General features: G+C 33.3%; 2 protein-coding genes across 3 annotated transcripts; one reads left to right on the top strand and one right to left on the bottom strand.

The window, feature by feature from the left end:
• Positions 1 to 3,545: 3,545 nt before the first annotated feature.
• Positions 3,546 to 7,044, top strand: LOC120169586 (probable serine incorporator). Its single transcript, XM_039177703.1, has 12 exons — positions 3,546 to 3,763; positions 4,094 to 4,170; positions 4,372 to 4,531; positions 4,735 to 4,759; positions 5,030 to 5,119; positions 5,199 to 5,373; positions 5,694 to 5,767; positions 6,029 to 6,098; positions 6,368 to 6,439; positions 6,502 to 6,635; positions 6,739 to 6,812; positions 6,898 to 7,044. The coding sequence occupies exons 1-12, from the start codon at positions 3,547 to 3,549 to the stop codon at positions 6,987 to 6,989; spliced, it is 1,260 nt and encodes a 419-aa protein (XP_039033634.1). The 5' UTR covers position 3,546; the 3' UTR covers positions 6,990 to 7,044.
• Positions 7,045 to 8,029: 985 nt separating this feature from the next.
• Positions 8,030 to 8,986, bottom strand: LOC120169487. Of its 2 annotated transcripts, XM_039177618.1 has the most exons (4): positions 8,584 to 8,905; positions 8,477 to 8,513; positions 8,267 to 8,388; positions 8,030 to 8,161 (listed from the first exon to the last, which is right to left on the bottom strand). In XM_039177618.1, exons 1-4 carry the CDS (start codon positions 8,836 to 8,838, stop codon positions 8,099 to 8,101), a joined length of 477 nt encoding a protein of 158 aa, XP_039033549.1. In that variant the 5' UTR covers positions 8,839 to 8,905; the 3' UTR covers positions 8,030 to 8,098. The 2 variants fall into 2 exon arrangements, 1 of the variants encoding a protein (XP_039033549.1); XR_005520662.1 differs by lacking the exon at positions 8,477 to 8,513 and having other exon boundaries at positions 8,149 to 8,161; positions 8,584 to 8,986.
• Between the last annotated feature and the right edge of the window lie 7,406 nt (positions 8,987 to 16,392).

Genomic DNA, 16,392 nt, shown 5'->3' on the forward strand with positions numbered 1-16,392 from the left:
TAGTTTGAATATTTTAGTGAAAATAAGGTAAATTATGATAGTTCATGCACATACATTAATTTTCAAATTCATCCTCACGCCCACTATCCAGTTGTACACTTACCACTAATTTCATACCCGTCTACACCCCCTAGTTTGATATGAGAGAAAAAACGATCTTCAATTATAAAAAATTTTATACACTAATATTTGGTTAAATTACAAGTCATAAAAATATTTAACACAATATATATATATATATTTGTTATAACCATTAGTATTCGATCTATTGATCACCTAATCTACATCGAGTACTGCAGAGGTAAGAATAACTCACTCAACCTAGTTTGTACTATTCATAATTATCATGATTTGAACTTCTGATTTTACTCAAAAGATTTAGTACCTCATCCCATTAGATTAATTGGTTGTTGGTATCGAAATCACATGTAAAAAATGTAAAGCAACAATGAAATTTAAAATTTTTAATTTATTATTATAAATGCACCAAACTAACTGACTCTTTTGTCCGTAAACAATTAAGCCTAGTCCTAGTCGTCTCTCTTCACCAAATATTCAAAGCTGAATCCACAATTAATCAATCACTTATCATTAATCCCTTCAAGCTTAATATAATGTTTTATACCTAATGCGAGTATTGCCGTGTAATTTCATATTTAATATTTTTAATAGTATAATTAATTATTTTAAATTTCATGTAATTTAATAATCAACTATTTTAAGCTAATACAGTGAAAACTAAAAGCATATGCTTGGAAAAGATAAAATTAGGATAAACCACACATTTAGCATCCCAACTGTTATTTTTGTTTCGTTTTGATCATTTAATTTTTTTCTTTCAAAATTATACTTAATGTATGCTTTAGTTTTATTTTGGCCACTTGTCATTAAAAAATTTACGTAAAATGATTACTTTTGGCTCAATAGTAGACACAATTTATCATTTTCGCATTTTTCATATTTTCGCATCAATTTAACCCTAGAAGTTGCCCGATTGCATCAATATTAAAAATATTTACTATTGTTTAGGGTTTTAAGTTAGAAACTTAGAATGTTTATGTTTTAGGGTGTAGGGCAATTAAACAACTTTGAGAGCTAAATTGATACGAAAATATGATATTGATGAAAATGATAAATTGGGTTTACTACAGGGATAGAAGTGATCATTTTGCCAAAAATTGACAATTATGCTAAATGTCACCAATAAAGTAATCCACATCATCAATTAAAAAAATTAAAGAATGCAACATCAACAGTTTCATTATATTTTTAACGATAAATGAACAAAATAAAATCAAAATATAACGATAGGTTAAGGAAATAGTGACTAAAATAAAATAAAAATGATAACCGGGATACTTAACGTGTATTTATAAATAAAGAAACATGTATTTGGGCAAAGTAAATGTTAGTTGTTGGAAGGTTCCTTCTTGGACGTAATTACTTGAAAGTAAGAAAAGCACGTTGGCCACTATTTCCCCTTTTTCTTCGCTAATTCCTAATTTATTAATATCGTTGTTTAAGCTTTTATATGGATATGCCGACAGTGTTAGTACAAATAGTTGTAATTTAATAATTTAAACTTATAAGATTAAATTTGAATCTTATCATTGTCACTCTTAATGAACAAATTATAAATTCTTATGTAAATCTAAATTGGATTTTAAATATACTCCGACTCTAAACTAGAAGAATCATTCTGACGTAAACTTTATTGTAACAATAAAAAAACTTCTATATGAATATGATGACTTGTACGTTCTATGCACATTTACGTGTACTCAAATGGTTATACATAGGAAAATATTACTTGATACACAATTAATTCAAAAGCTACAAATAATTCCAATATAATAATTTATATTTTTATAAACCCTTTAATAATTTAAAAATATTACTTATTATCATCTTAAGATTATTTTTTACTAGTAACGTAATATATAAATATATTGGATATAGTGGTAAAGTTAACCTTGCCTTGAATCACATAAAGAACGAATGTTTATATTTTTATTCAAATTCTATTATTTTCACGTGGATTTTAAAGATTTTATGAAAACTTATATATTTATGAAACACTATTCATCCAAATTTGAAAGTTTATTGGTTGAAGTTTATATACTAAGTTGGTTTAAGTGTTGTAACTTGATATCACTTAAGTCGGGTCTCAAGTTCAAGTCCTTGTGTATGCATAAAATTCTTGCCGGGAGACTCACCCACCAAACTCAGGCGTGTGACGTGGATCAGTCCAAATTAATCAAGACGAACTCTTAAAACCGAGAGGAAAAAAGTTTATTGGTTTATCTCGTGGAAGTTTAATCTTTTTCAAATGATGAAAAATGTTAAGCTAAAATTATTACAAAATAACTTATATTATAAATACTTTCAATTATTTAATAATAATAGTTTAATCACCACGATTTCTCTAATGAATGAGGGCTCGTACAATTTTTTTTAAATTAAATGTTCACATGTCTGCAATGTAAATGAGATTTTGTGCAATATTTTAGTATTGTAATAATTCAACACGAATTTACGATTTGTAATAAAGAGACACCTCCAAGTATAAGCATGGTGTTGTAAAAGTCAAAATTGGTGAGAAGGAAGTGGACAAGAAACAAAAAGGAAGCACATGTATCACGAATTTTTTAAAAATTTTATTTAATAAAATTTTTAAGTTAATAACATAACCCTAGAAATTATAACTGTTTAATTTTCTTACAAAGACATTAGGTGAAATTTAACAACTATTTTAAATTTTAAAATCAATATTTTCAGGATGGACTGGAGACGGGTGGGTGCAGCCATCTCTTTGAAATATAAAATTACTATATATGTCCCTAAATGTTCTAACGTCTAATTCAAAATCTAATTAGTATTTAACGAATTATAATCTTACAAAAGTTAGTAATCAATTTATGACTTTTTATAATAAAATGATTTAATTAAAAATATCACTTATGTTTATCGACTTTTTCTAATAGTATGAGGTAATTATAATATTATCTGTCAGGGATAGACACAAGATTTTAGGTTCGAGATAAAATTTTAAGGGAGAACGAATTCATAAAATTTTAGGAGAGGGAGAAAATAGATTTTCAATCGAAAATATAAAAAAATATTTAAAATATATAAAAATTTAAAATTTTTATACCCCTCAATTCATCATCGTTGTATTTATCTAAAATATTTATTAACTATTGACAACACATATATTCTGTAAACACAACTGTTTGAATTTAGGATATATAAAAAAATCATTTAATTATTAAATATTATATATGTGTTGTACTCGGATGATATAAGCATCAATGTATAAAGTAAACATGAAAAAGCGGGTGTAAAGAAGTAACGTCTATATAGTGTGCAGCGGTAGGAATTGCTTTCGCATTTATAATTTGGGGTGTTTTAATTGTTTCTAAATGAGTGTTCGGTGCTTTGCTTAGTAGTTACTTTAACGTGTGACCAAGCACATTCATTATACCTATATATATATTTATTTATAACCTTTCACCCTCAAGCTTCAATTGCTGTCCAGCTATCAGAATGAGTTGGTCTGCTGCAGAAGTTGAAGCTACTGTGATACACATAAGTTCAAGCAACTCTCAGCGAGTAAAGCCATCATTCGAGGCAATGGATTGTTCTGAAGAAAGGAAGAAATCGCTCCGAGCAAGATATATTTATGGCATCATCTTCTTGGTCACCAATCTTACCGCCTGGTTCATTCGTGATTATGGCCAAACCATTTTTCCTCCACTCTACTGTGAGTCTAAACTTTCCCTTCTGCCTCAGTTTATTGTCTCTGTACTGTACCTGTAAAATTTCTTTGTCTGGTTTTGGTATATGCTATTGCTGAAAACAAGGAAAAGACTTGTTGTGACCAGGGTTTTTAATTGTTGTTGTTATCACGGTTATTGCGATTACGGTTTCATATAGCACTTTACCGTTATATAACAGCTGCTATTTCGGTAGTAGACAGCTATTTAATTCCCTAGTTGTGAACATGGATACAAAATGTTAATTTAGTTACATGTTCTATGCTCTACTTCTCCAAATATTTGTTTTTTATGTGGCAAACATTATTTCTATACAGATAAAAGAGCTTGCGGAATCCATGGACATGACTGTTTCCAAACATTGGGAGTTCTCCGAGTTAGTTTAGGATGTTTTGTATCTTTTAACGAGCCTATAATATGTTTGCATTGTTTGAGGATGCTACTTCTTTGGAGGACTAGGCTACCCTTCAAACTTCTAAATGCACTTACAAACCATAATCACCACTAAATGAACCATGTTTTCCTTTTATCTGTATTCATTCCCTGGATTTGTTTTCCTGTCTGTGAATACTGAAGTCCTTGACAGACAGATCAGATATTCTTTTTTCTCATGTTTCTCACTACATTTAGCACAAGAAAATTGTATGAAGCTTGCGGTAAATGGCACTCGGGATGGTGGGGGCTGAAGTGTTCCCTATTGGTCGTATCGATGGTGGTTTCATTCTTCGTTCCTCCGGGTTTTATTCATATGTATGGTATGTTTGCTTTGTGAACCAAATCTAAGAGCTTGAAATGCTATGCTAATGACTATTATGAACAAAACCAGAGCTCAACTTAAACATTTACATCATTATGAGTTATATCAATTACAAACTACAGAAAAGGTATTTCTTTTCCCATTTAACTTTTGGTTTTTCATGGTACCATGAATTCAGGAGTTTATTTTCTCTTCTTGCAGGAGAAGTTGCTCGCATCGGAGCAGGGTATGCTTTATACTTCCCAGTTCCCACCTTTAATTTAACATCTTTTCGTTTCTGAAATCACCCTCAACAGAATTCTTGTGTTTGCATCATGGTGCTCATTGTAATCTAATGTTACAACCATTTAACATTCAATTGACTTGCAGCAAAATATATACCAATCAGAATCAAAGTTTCACAGCAAAACTGGCTGAACTCATTACTTGCATGAAGATTATTGTTTTATTTTCGGTCTCTTGATTAAATATGTAGTTTTGTGCTCATTTGACACAGGGTTTTTCTCCTTCTGCAACTTGTAAGCGTGATCGAGTTTATCAGATGGTGGAATAAATACTGGGCACCTGATGAGCAAAGCAAAAAAAGGTAGTGTTTTTGGAACTTTTCATTTTCTTAAAAATGATGTAATTATTTGCTGACAAATCACTATCTTCTTTTCATTCAGCATCTGCTCCATTGCATTATTTACCTCGACAGTTTTTTACGTTGCTTCCATCTGCGGAATTGTGTCCATGTACTATTTTTATGCCCCTAAAGCATCATGTTCTCTCAACATATTCTTCATTACATGGACTTTTATTCTGGTCATAGTGATGATGGCTATGTCCTTGCATTCAAAGGTATGCTCCTCAAGGAATCAATTTCTTTGATTGCGAGTATTTTCCTGCACTTTTTCTAATGATACAGACAATACAATCTCCGTCGAGAAAGGGGAAGAAATAACTAGCATAGATGTGATCCTTGTCATGTAACAAATATGACAGTGTCTTAACTCATTACCGTGATGTTTTGGCTTTACTTCTTTGTTAATTGTTATAGCATGGATCATCATTGACTACCTACGCTTATATGAATGCGATTCTGTTCACCTGCTGGTTAATCGATTCTTTTCATCTAAAGTGATTTGATACAAAGAGGACAACCATTTCATTCAATGCAGGTTAATCGAGGTCTTTTATCTTCAGGAATTATGGCCGCTTATGTTGTTTTCCTCTGTTGGTCTGCTGTTAGAAGGTTAGGACTTTCTTACCGGGTGCATTGAACTGAGTTTAAGCTCGCGCGTTATTGCAGTTCCTGTTTTTGATGGACATAGGTTCACTTTATCTGCTTCAAGCTTCACATAATATGCATCTCTGTTGAACAAAATTTTGGTCAAGTTTTATGCTATGCATTAATAAGTTGGTCTATAGATGATTTTCCGTGCTTCAATATGACATGGCTGAAGAAATTAACAGAAGAGAAACTGACTCGGGCTTTCACCGTACTGGTTTTCAGTGAACCAGCTGATGACAAATGCAATATACAAAAGGGGAAACATGGACATGGCGATTGGACCACCATCCTTGTAAGAGTGTAGCCAATTCTTGCTCATCATGGTTTCTGCAATTTTAATCCTATATGAAGAAACTGCAAGCAACTTTTGTCTTTATTTGTCACGATCCTCCAACCGGCAAGGTACTCTCATTTCCCTAGGCTGCATCGTGCCGACATCGCCGGTGTTGCTGAAATAGTAGTACCTTGCCAATTGGCGGATGGTGACACCATGATATTTACTTTCTTAGCCGCTTCCTGCTATTATCTTTTCAGTGTTTTAGTCCTTTTACTCATTTACAGGGGTTCCTGATCGCAATAGGTGCCATTGTCATGGCAACCTTTTCAACGGGGATTGATTCAAAATCATTTCAGGTAAATAATTTCACTAAATTAAACATTAAATCCTTGTTTTAATAGCTCTAATGATTTTTCAGTTTAGCAAAGATATGGTGAAACTAGAGGATGATATACGCTATAGCTATGGATTTTTCCACATCATATTCTCCTTGGGTGCCATGTACTTTGCCATGTTGTTCATCAGCTGGAACTTACAAAACTCTGCAACCAAGTGAGTAGATATAATTTAACTGTGAATATCATCCATCTACTTTACTAAAATTGACAAGTTAATCCTTTAAACATAATTTGTTCCTCACACTTCACAATATCAGATGGAGCATTGATGTTGGGTGGGCAAGCACTTGGGTGAAAATCATCAACGAGTGGTTTGCAGCCAGCATCTACAGTATGACAATCCCATGTTTTGCTTTTTAGGGTCTTTGAGAATGGAGAAAAAGGAAAGACATTTATTTTGTTTGTTTTAAATGCAGTGTGGAAGTTGATTGCCCCAGTTGTGAAGCAACCTAAGGTCATTAACAATGAGGACTCGGCGCAGCAGATTAATATTACAAACTCCCCATGATTTTTGTTTTGCACTTCACATTTTCATTGTTTATTTCTTTCATTCTTTCCTCATTTTTTATTGGCTGCCTTGTTGGTAAACTAAATACATAATTAGTCATTCGAGATCTTTCAAGGACCAAACAAGGACAAAGTTAATACTCATTTAGAAAATTCGAACATGACAGATACAAACAAATCTGACTACATCGGTAAACGAATCACAACAGGGGATTAAATTATTGAAAGACAACCTACAATCGTAAATTAAAATCGAGCATGGTGAGGAAAACTATCAACGAATGAAAACCGTGTATCCAAGTTCAATTCGAGGTCCAATGCAGAGAAGTTCAACCGGATAACAATGTTAAGTCGAGTTCTGCATCCTTGTCACACACAATCTTCCAAGTACTTCGCTAATGTATTCGGCAAATATGCCTTATACTATCACCCATTATTTCCTTACCATCCTTTGTAACACTGATAAGTTCAAGCACACTGCTATAAACCATAACGTACAGCATGTAACCTCCAGCACATCGTCTTCGGAGAAGCCTTCCTCGATCGGTTCTGCAGAATTTGATGCTATGATTATGAGTGGAGATGCCTTTGCAACGGAGTTGCAGTTCGACGATGCGGTACTAGACCGTATTGACCGGAAAGTTTTGAAATGTAAATCCGGCAGAGGCACCGGGTGGATGGTGCTTAGGGGTTCCTAAAAATGATACATGTTCAGCGTGGGGGAATGCTGATATCTTGAGGACTAGTCCAGGTGCAAAAAGGCTTGAAAAACGTATTGTTAGATTACTTTCGGATGTTAGGTTTCGGTCCCGGCAATGTGTAGATGAATCATATGAATCAGTTCGAGAGGAGATCTATGAACCTTGAGACCCAGTTTTGTCATTTCTTGAAGCACTCGTTTCGTTCACTATCTATCTACTTACCTATCTATCAATCACATTCTTCTTTGTAAAATTATGGCAGTAAAATGCAATAACTAAACAATCATGAAATCCGACCTTGGTGCCTGTTTCATCACTGTACTTTTAGAGTTGTATCCATTGAACTGCCAATACTAATAAGAAGGCTTAAATTAAAATTAAAAAAAAGTTATTATGAAAGAATAGACTCTCAAAAGTTTTCAGGGCTGTCATCTAATTGTTTCTCATCTTCAATCTCGACCTCCAGGATCTCCTGCAGGTAAGCAAAAACATTTTTGGCTACATTTATTAAACTAAAAAAAACGATATTAGGACTAAGTTTTAGATGGACCGAAAGTAAATAATAATATAGGCTTACAGGGATTCTTTGCTTCAAATAATTGCCGAGCCTGGCAACAACCGTGGAGCGTTTGTGCCAAAATCGACCTTTGAGACTAATCTTCACAAAGGGTCCATCCAATTCTGATAGTTCAACTTGGCCTGAGAGTATTTCCCAGTTTAAAAGTTCAATCCAACAAGTTTATGAGGACCGAAATTGAAAGTCATAACGTGTCTTAAAAACACTCGCCTGTTATGCCAACTGATGTGTCAAAAAGCTGACCAAGCTGCATCGTATGTGCGTGTGAGTATTCATATTTGAACTAAAAGAAAGGGAAAAGAAAACAAGGGACTTGCCTCAACGCGTGCATCAGCCAAGACGAGTTCAATATTTTCTTCAGTCAAATCCAATGGCGGGAGTGGAACTCCACCTGAAGCTGCTGCTTTTACCGGATCAAATGATTTTGATGATATCCGATTCTGTACATTTCTTGCTCTTGCTGATGGTCTTAGTTGCAGTAACTTCGTTTCTGCTGCTCTGTCTCTGCTGGAGATTAGGCCACCAGCACCAGGGAAACTGAAAGCTGCTGCAGATGATGATGATGATGCCATTGTTTTAAATTGGATTGGTAAACTTACCACATCTTCCACGTTAGTTTTTTTTCCTTTTTTTTTTGTTCTTGGTTTCTGGATTTTAGAACCCTCCTGCTGTTTTATGTGAACTTCCAAGTTTGAAAATGGATAAGGGTTCATCGTGGCCATTTCTGGGCCCTTCCTTTTTCTTTTGGGTAAGTAGAAGAGAGAGTGAGTGCAAAGTAAAATATGCATTTGTTATTCAACGTTCACATTCTCGATATTTTAGGTGATATTTGTTTTTATAGAGATAAAAGATATGCAGTCTACGGATTACATCTGTAGATACCTACAGTAAAAGAGGTGGACCAAAAGTCTGTAGTCTGTAAGAAGAAGATTGTTTGTTTTTTAACGTCTGCAGACTGCTAAAATAAACTGAAATATAAATAAATTGATTTTTTAAACTTAAAAGAGTTTTGCAATACTGAGATTTAAATAATTTTAGTTTTACAATACTGAAATTTAAATAATCGATACAAATACAATAATAAATTATTTAAAATAAATTAATCCATATTTTAAAATAAATCAATCCATATTAATAAATTATTTAAAATAAATCAATTCATACAACTACAATAATAAATCAAACTATATTTAAAAATAAATCAATCTATGCTAAAAAATTATTTAAAATAAATCAATCGATACAACTACAATAATAAATCAATCCATATTTTAAAATAAATCAATCTATACAAATAAATTATTTAAAATAAATCAATCCATACTAATAAATTATTTAAAATAAATCAATCCATACTAATAAATTATTTAAAATAAATCAATTTATACAACTACAATAATAATTCAATCCATATTTTAAAATAAATCAATTCATACTAATAAATTATTTAAAATAAATCAATCTATACAACCACAATAATAAATCAATCCATATTTTAAAATAAATCAATCCATACAAATAAATTATTTAAAAATAAATCAATCCATACTAATAAATTATTTAAAATAAATCAATCCATATTTTAAAATAAATCAATCCATATTTTAAAATAAATCAATCCATATTTAAAAATAAATCAATCCAAACTAATAAATTATTTAAAATAAATCAATCTATATTTTAAAATAAATCAATCTATACTAATAAATTATTTAAAATAAATCAATCCATACAACTACAATAATAAATCAATCCATATTTTAAAATAAATCAATACATACTAATAAATTATTTAAAATAAATCAATCCATATTTTAAAATAAATCAATCCATACTAATAAATTATTTAAAATAAATCAATCCATATTTTAAAATAAATCAATCCATACTAATAAATTATTTAAAATAAATCAATCCATACTAATAAATTATTTAAAATAAATTATTTTAAAATAAATCAATCCATATTTTATAATAATTTATTTTAAAATAAATTATTTTATAATAAATTATTTTATAATAAATTATTTTATAATAAATTATTTTAAAATAAATTATTTTAAAATAAATAACCTTATTAAATTATTTAAAATTATTTTAATAAATAACTATATTTTATAATTGTTCTTGAAGAGGTTTGAAGACCTTTGAAGACATAAAACCAAGTCTGCACCAAGAAGAGCTCGCGCAGACGATTGAAGATCTTCTGTCTTCTAAAAAACAAACAGTCTGCGAAGCCTAATGTCTGCGCGTGGTCTGCGCGACGCAGACATAAGTGGTTTGAAGAGCTTGCATAGTAAAAACAAACACCACCATAGTGTTATACCTGGATCTGGCCTAGAATTTTAATATTGTATTGTATTTATAAAAAGATAGTTTTATATTATTTATATGGGTCCAATTATTTCTAATATATATTATTTAAGGTTTAATTTTCTTTAATATTTATTATTTATATTATTTATATGGGTCCAATTATTTCTAATATTTATTATTAAAGGTTTAATTTTCTTTAATATTTATTATTAAAGGTTGAATTTTCTAAAAGGAAAAATTAAAAACAATAATAGAAGAAGACATCGATATGATTGGGAAAATTCCCTCGTTCCCGCAAGAAAACCTTATCGAAAAACAAAACCTATATGGAACCTTTGGAGGAAGACCGCCGGAGGAGAAGACGGAGACCAATTTACAACCAGCTTTAGAAAGAACCAAATATTAGGCGAATCTGAAAGAACAAAGAAATCCAAAGAAAATCAAGAACACAAAGGATGGAAATATCAACGATAGTGTTACAGAAACAGAAGAGATGGATGTCAATAATCTATCAGAGAGAGACATGGCCGAAGCATCCGGCATGAATGAAGTAGAAGAAATTGAAAGCGCAATACAAAAAGAAACAGGAGATAAACCAGAAACAGAGATAAGAGGGAAGGCAACTTACGCAAGCATGGTAGCCAACACATCTAGGGCAAGGAAAACGCTAAATACAGGCTGTGGTATTAATGATGATGAAATTGTGGTATTGGATGAGGACTACGTTATCGACAAATCGGGTGCCTTCCTAACAATCAAATTCTCGGAAAAAGTTCATGATCAAATTGATAAAAACATGAGGAATGTCATCATCGTTCGGCTGTTAGGACGGATGATATGATACAAAGCCCTGCTAAATTGGATCCAAGCCCTATGGAAACCAATTGGAGAAATACAACTAATCGACCTAGAAAACAACTATTTCTTAGTCAAATTTGCAGATGAAGATGACTGTACAAAGGTATTAACAGAAGGGCCATGGACAATATATGGAAGCTATTTGACAGTCCAACCGTGGAGTAGATCATTCTCAACTTCTGAAAAACATCCATCACAAGTGATAGTATGGATCAGGTTGCCAGGACTACCTTATAGATACTACACAAAAGCACTTTTTCGACTAATTGCTTCAGTAGTCAGACGAGTAATTAAAGTTGATTATAACACTCAGGCGAGGGAAAGAGGTAAGTTTGCAAGAATCGCGGTTTTAGTAGATCTAAACCAACCACTAATTCCTTGTATTGGAATAGATGGATTCACACAAAAACTAGAGTACGAAGGATTACAACAGATTTGCTTCCATTGTGGGGTTTATGGGCATACAAGAGAGCAATGTGCAGCATATCAAGTACATATAGAATCTAAACGTGAGGAAGAACTTAACGAAAGGAACAAAAACAACTATAACCTTGCAACAACATCAGAAGAAACAATGTTTGGACCATGGATGGTGGTGGAAAATCGTCAAAGAAAAATAACGACGACACAAAAGACTGAGAAAGACAAGGCGAAACAAAAGTCTGAAATAGGGGGCTCTCGTTTCACTATTTTGAGCGAAGAAGAGAATGGTCACATGGCTGAAATAGAAATAAGGACAGATGATAAAAAAGATAATGAGAACAGAATCAGACTAGTAAATGGAGAAACAACAAAAAGGAACCTACCAGATCATCAAACAAGGGGAACAAATCGCAACATGAACAACATGGTACCAAAACAAGCAAAGAAAATGCACGAATCGGACAGCATAAAAAACGTAATAGAAGTAATTCCAATGATAGAAGGACAGAACATGGAAGCAGTGGAACATATAACCACAGCAGGGAACGGAAACCACACAGCCATAACCATAAAAGAACCAAGCATGGGAAAAAAACGCATAGGACTAAATTCCCAAAAGGGGGAGAAGAAGGTGGAAGGATGAGAAAAGAAAACAATGTGAAAAGATTAAAAGTAAAAAAACAAACAACTTTTCGCCCTGCAAATCATAACCTGATCAAAGAATGGGTGCAGACGGTATCTAATAAGCTATCCACAGCCTCGAATGATGAACATATCAACATTGAACCACAAACACTAGTTAATATGCCAATACGCAAAAACATGGTGATAAAGGATCAACAGATAAAGAACAGCAAAGTGAAGGGAGACACAGAGAAGTCCCGGTTAATTACCGGACAACAAGGATCCGAAACCTCACAAATTTAACTAAATGACTAGTTTCATGTTTTGGAATTGCCAAGGAGCTGCAAGCCTGACCTTCAAAAGAATATTTAATCTCTTTGTTAGAGAACACATACCAAATATGGTTGCATTATTCGAAACAAGAACGAGTGGAACAAAAGCAGACAGAATAATCAATAAACTAGGATTCACACAGTCACTTCGAGTAGAAGCACATGGATTTGGAGGTGGAATTTGGATACTTTGGGAAGAAACAATGGAAATTGAGATTACCCATATATCAAATCAATTCATTAATGGTATATTTCGGCATAAGGAAGTAAATACATGGGCACAATTCACAGTAATTTATGCAAACCCAAACGGGTCTAAAAGGAAACATCTATGGAGCCAACTAGTGGCACTAGCACCAAACGATAATACACCTTGGATCCTGGGGGGAGATCTCAACGTGATATTAGACGTAGATGAAAGAAGAGGAGGTGCGACGACACACACAAATGGAAGCTGATTATTCACCAATTTCATGCATTCTACTAGATTATTAGATTTAGGATTCCATGGTCCACCATTTACATGGAATCGTGGGAACCTACAACAAAGACTAGATCGTTGCCTCGGAAACACAAAGTGGATTTCAACATTTCCAAACTCACAGGTACTGCATCTAGATCGAATTGGTTCAGATCATCGACCCCTTCTCCTAAGGCTGACAACAGACAAACAAGATCATAAAAATCGACCATTCTGCTTCATAGCAGCATGGCAGGAACACCATGAGTTTAAAGACTTTATCAAATCTATATGGAAAGAAAACGGGGAACTAAACGAAAATATTAGCACATTCAAAACTGAAGTGGAAAAATGGAACTCAGACGTCTTTGGTCATATAGGAAAAAGGAAAAAAATCTTATTGGCACGACTGAGAGGAATAGACACTCTACAACGAACACACTCAGAATTTCTGGTAGAGTTGGATAAACAATTACGGACAGAACTCGACACTATACTAGACCAGGAGGAGAGTCTGTGGAGACAAAAAGCACGGACAAAATGGATACTGGAAGAGGATCGAAACACTGCATTCTATCATGCCTCAACAATAACAATAAGAAGAGCAAACAAAATCGAAACCTTAAAACGCAAAGATGGCAGATGGAGTACTGATCAAGAAGAACTTAGAGAAATGGCAAACCAATTTTATACCAAACTATTCTCAAGCAATGAGGATCCTAAATACAATTATGAAATAAGAGGCAAGTTCAAAAAAATATAAAAGCATGAAAAAGAAAGCCTTACACGAGAAGTAACCAATGAGAAAATCAAGGAAGCTATTTTTGGAATGGGACCACTTAAGGCACCTGGAATAGATGGAATCCATGCTTTATTTTATCAGAAAAATTGGAGCTTAGCTGGGAATTCAGTTTGCATGATGATCCGAAAAATATTCACAGAAGGAATAATGCCAGAACAACTCAATCAGACAATACTGATACTTTTACCAAAAGTAGCTAAACCAGAAAAAATGCACCAGTTTCGACCGATCAGCCTTTGTTCAGTGCTATATAAAACAATCACAAAAATCATAGTTAATCGTCTGAAGCCCTTGTTACCAGAATGGATATCAGATAACCAAACCAGTTTTGTTCCGGGTAGAAGCATCATTGATAATATCATAATAACCCAAGAGGTAATACATTCTACGAGAAGGAAATCTGGAAAAAAAGGCTGGATGGCAATAAAAATCGACTTGGAAAAAGCATATGATAGACTGGAATGAAGTTTCATAGATGATACATTACGAGACCTAGGTATCCCAGATGCTCTATGTAATCTTATTTACCACTGTGTTTCGACAGCTTCGACACAAATATCGTGGAATGGATCATTGACAAACGCTTTTAAACCATCAAGGGGGATAAGACAAGGCGACCCATTGTCTCCTTATATTTTCATTCTATGTATGGAGAGACTATCACAAGCAATTAAAATAGAAATCGAAAAAGGACGATGGAAACCATTCCAAACATCAAGAAGCAGCCCAAAGATATCCCATCTATTTTTTGCAGATTACATGATTCTATTCACAGAAGCCTCCTTAGACCAGCTCACTATCATCAGAACAGTACTATAAAGATTCTGTGAAGTCTCGGGACACAAAGTAAGCATTGCAAAGACAACAATTTTCTTCTCTAATAATGTACAAACAGCACTGCGAAATCAAATAAGCACATCATTTGGATTTACTATGGTTGATGATCTAGGGAAATATTTAGGAGTACCAATATTACACTCCTGAGCCACCTCGAAATACTATTATTACTTGGTACAAATGGTTCAAACTAAATTAAGCGGATGGAAGGCAAAAACATTGTCACTAGCTGGTCGAATTACACTTGTAAAAGCTGTTTTGGCAGTCATCCCAACTTACACCATGCAGACAGCAGTATTACCCAAAAAAAATTGTGGAGAACTGGAAAAAATCATCAGACAATTTGTATGGGGTAAAATAGATGGAAAATGAGGGTTGCCATTAGTAAAATGGGAGGAAGTATGCCAAAAAATATCGGATGGAAGTCTTGGATTTAGAAAGATAAAAGAGCAAAATGAAGCATTTATAATGAAAGTGGCGTTTAATCTAATAGCAAAAAAAGACGCATTGTGGGTTCGGGTTCTCAAGGCGAAATACAAATGCAAAGATGAGATACCGACTAACATTAGAAGCCAAAACTGCTCCAAACTATGGAAAGGGATAAGCATGGTATGAGAGGATGTCCGAAGCAATATAACCAGAATAATAGGAAATGGGGTACATACCGATTTTTGGAGAGACCACTGGATTGCAGAAATAGGGCCATTAATAAATTTGGTCAATCAACGAGACCATAATCAGGTGGGAAAAGCAACCATAAAAAGCATGACTGATGAAAATGGTAATTGGAACTGGAGGCAGATTGAACACCTTCTACCACTGCATATACTTATGAGACTGACAGCGATTAAAGGACCTCATACAACTGCAAAAAACGATAGAATTGGATGGTTAAAGAGAGAGGGTCATCAATTTTCTGTCAAAACAGCATATGAAGTTAGAATAAAACAAAGGGAATATACTCAAGAACCTATATGGAAGGTAATTCACGCATACAAAGGAACACAAAAGCTGAAAACATTCCTATGGCTAGTTTGCAAAGGTAAGATTCTGACAAATGCAGAAAGACTTCGACGACATCTTACAATTGATGGTAATTGCCCAATCTGTGTGACACAAACAGAGGATATTAACCATATTTTTCGACACTGCATTACTGTGACCCCTATTTGGACAACACTGGTGAAAAACGAGAGATTACAGAACTTCCCTAACAATGGACATAAAGAATTGGGTTGAAGTGAATTTAACAAGACCAAGCATGTTTTCTAAAGAAAGTAAAGATTGGGAAATCCTATTCGGATCGGTATTATGGAACATATGGATCATGAGGAATTCGATTGTCTTCAACAATCCTATGGAAGATAACACATGAATATTAGAACGAAGCCGCAGGATGACAAACTCAATAAACAATGCAAATAGAGAAAGAGACCAAGCAAACAAATCACAACCAATTGAATTGGTTGGTCCA

This window comes from Hibiscus syriacus, unplaced genomic scaffold (assembly GCF_006381635.1).
Source record: "Hibiscus syriacus cultivar Baekdansim isolate YM2019G1 unplaced genomic scaffold, ASM638163v2 tig00111769_pilon, whole genome shotgun sequence".
Taxonomy (NCBI): Eukaryota; Viridiplantae; Streptophyta; class Magnoliopsida; order Malvales; family Malvaceae; genus Hibiscus; species Hibiscus syriacus.

Bases quoted from the DNA above. Each gene is read 5' to 3' on its own strand.
- LOC120169487 (XM_039177618.1), bottom strand. From the start codon at position 8,838: ATGGCATCATCATCATCATCTGCAGCAGCTTTCAGTTTCCCTGGTGCT. The intron at 8,514-8,583 runs GCAAGTCCCTTG...CATACGATGCAG, and splicing joins TGGCTGATGCACGCGTTGAG to CTTGGTCAGCTTTTTGACAC. The intron at 8,389-8,476 runs GCGAGTGTTTTT...AAATACTCTCAG, and splicing joins CACATCAGTTGGCATAACAG to GCCAAGTTGAACTATCAGAA.
- LOC120169586 (XM_039177703.1), top strand. From the start codon at position 3,547: ATGAGTTGGTCTGCTGCAGAAGTTGAAGCTACTGTGATACACATAAGT. The intron at 3,764-4,093 runs GTGAGTCTAAAC...ATTTCTATACAG, and splicing joins CATTTTTCCTCCACTCTACT to ATAAAAGAGCTTGCGGAATC. The intron at 4,171-4,371 runs GTATCTTTTAAC...CAGACAGATCAG, and splicing joins GAGTTAGTTTAGGATGTTTT to ATATTCTTTTTTCTCATGTT.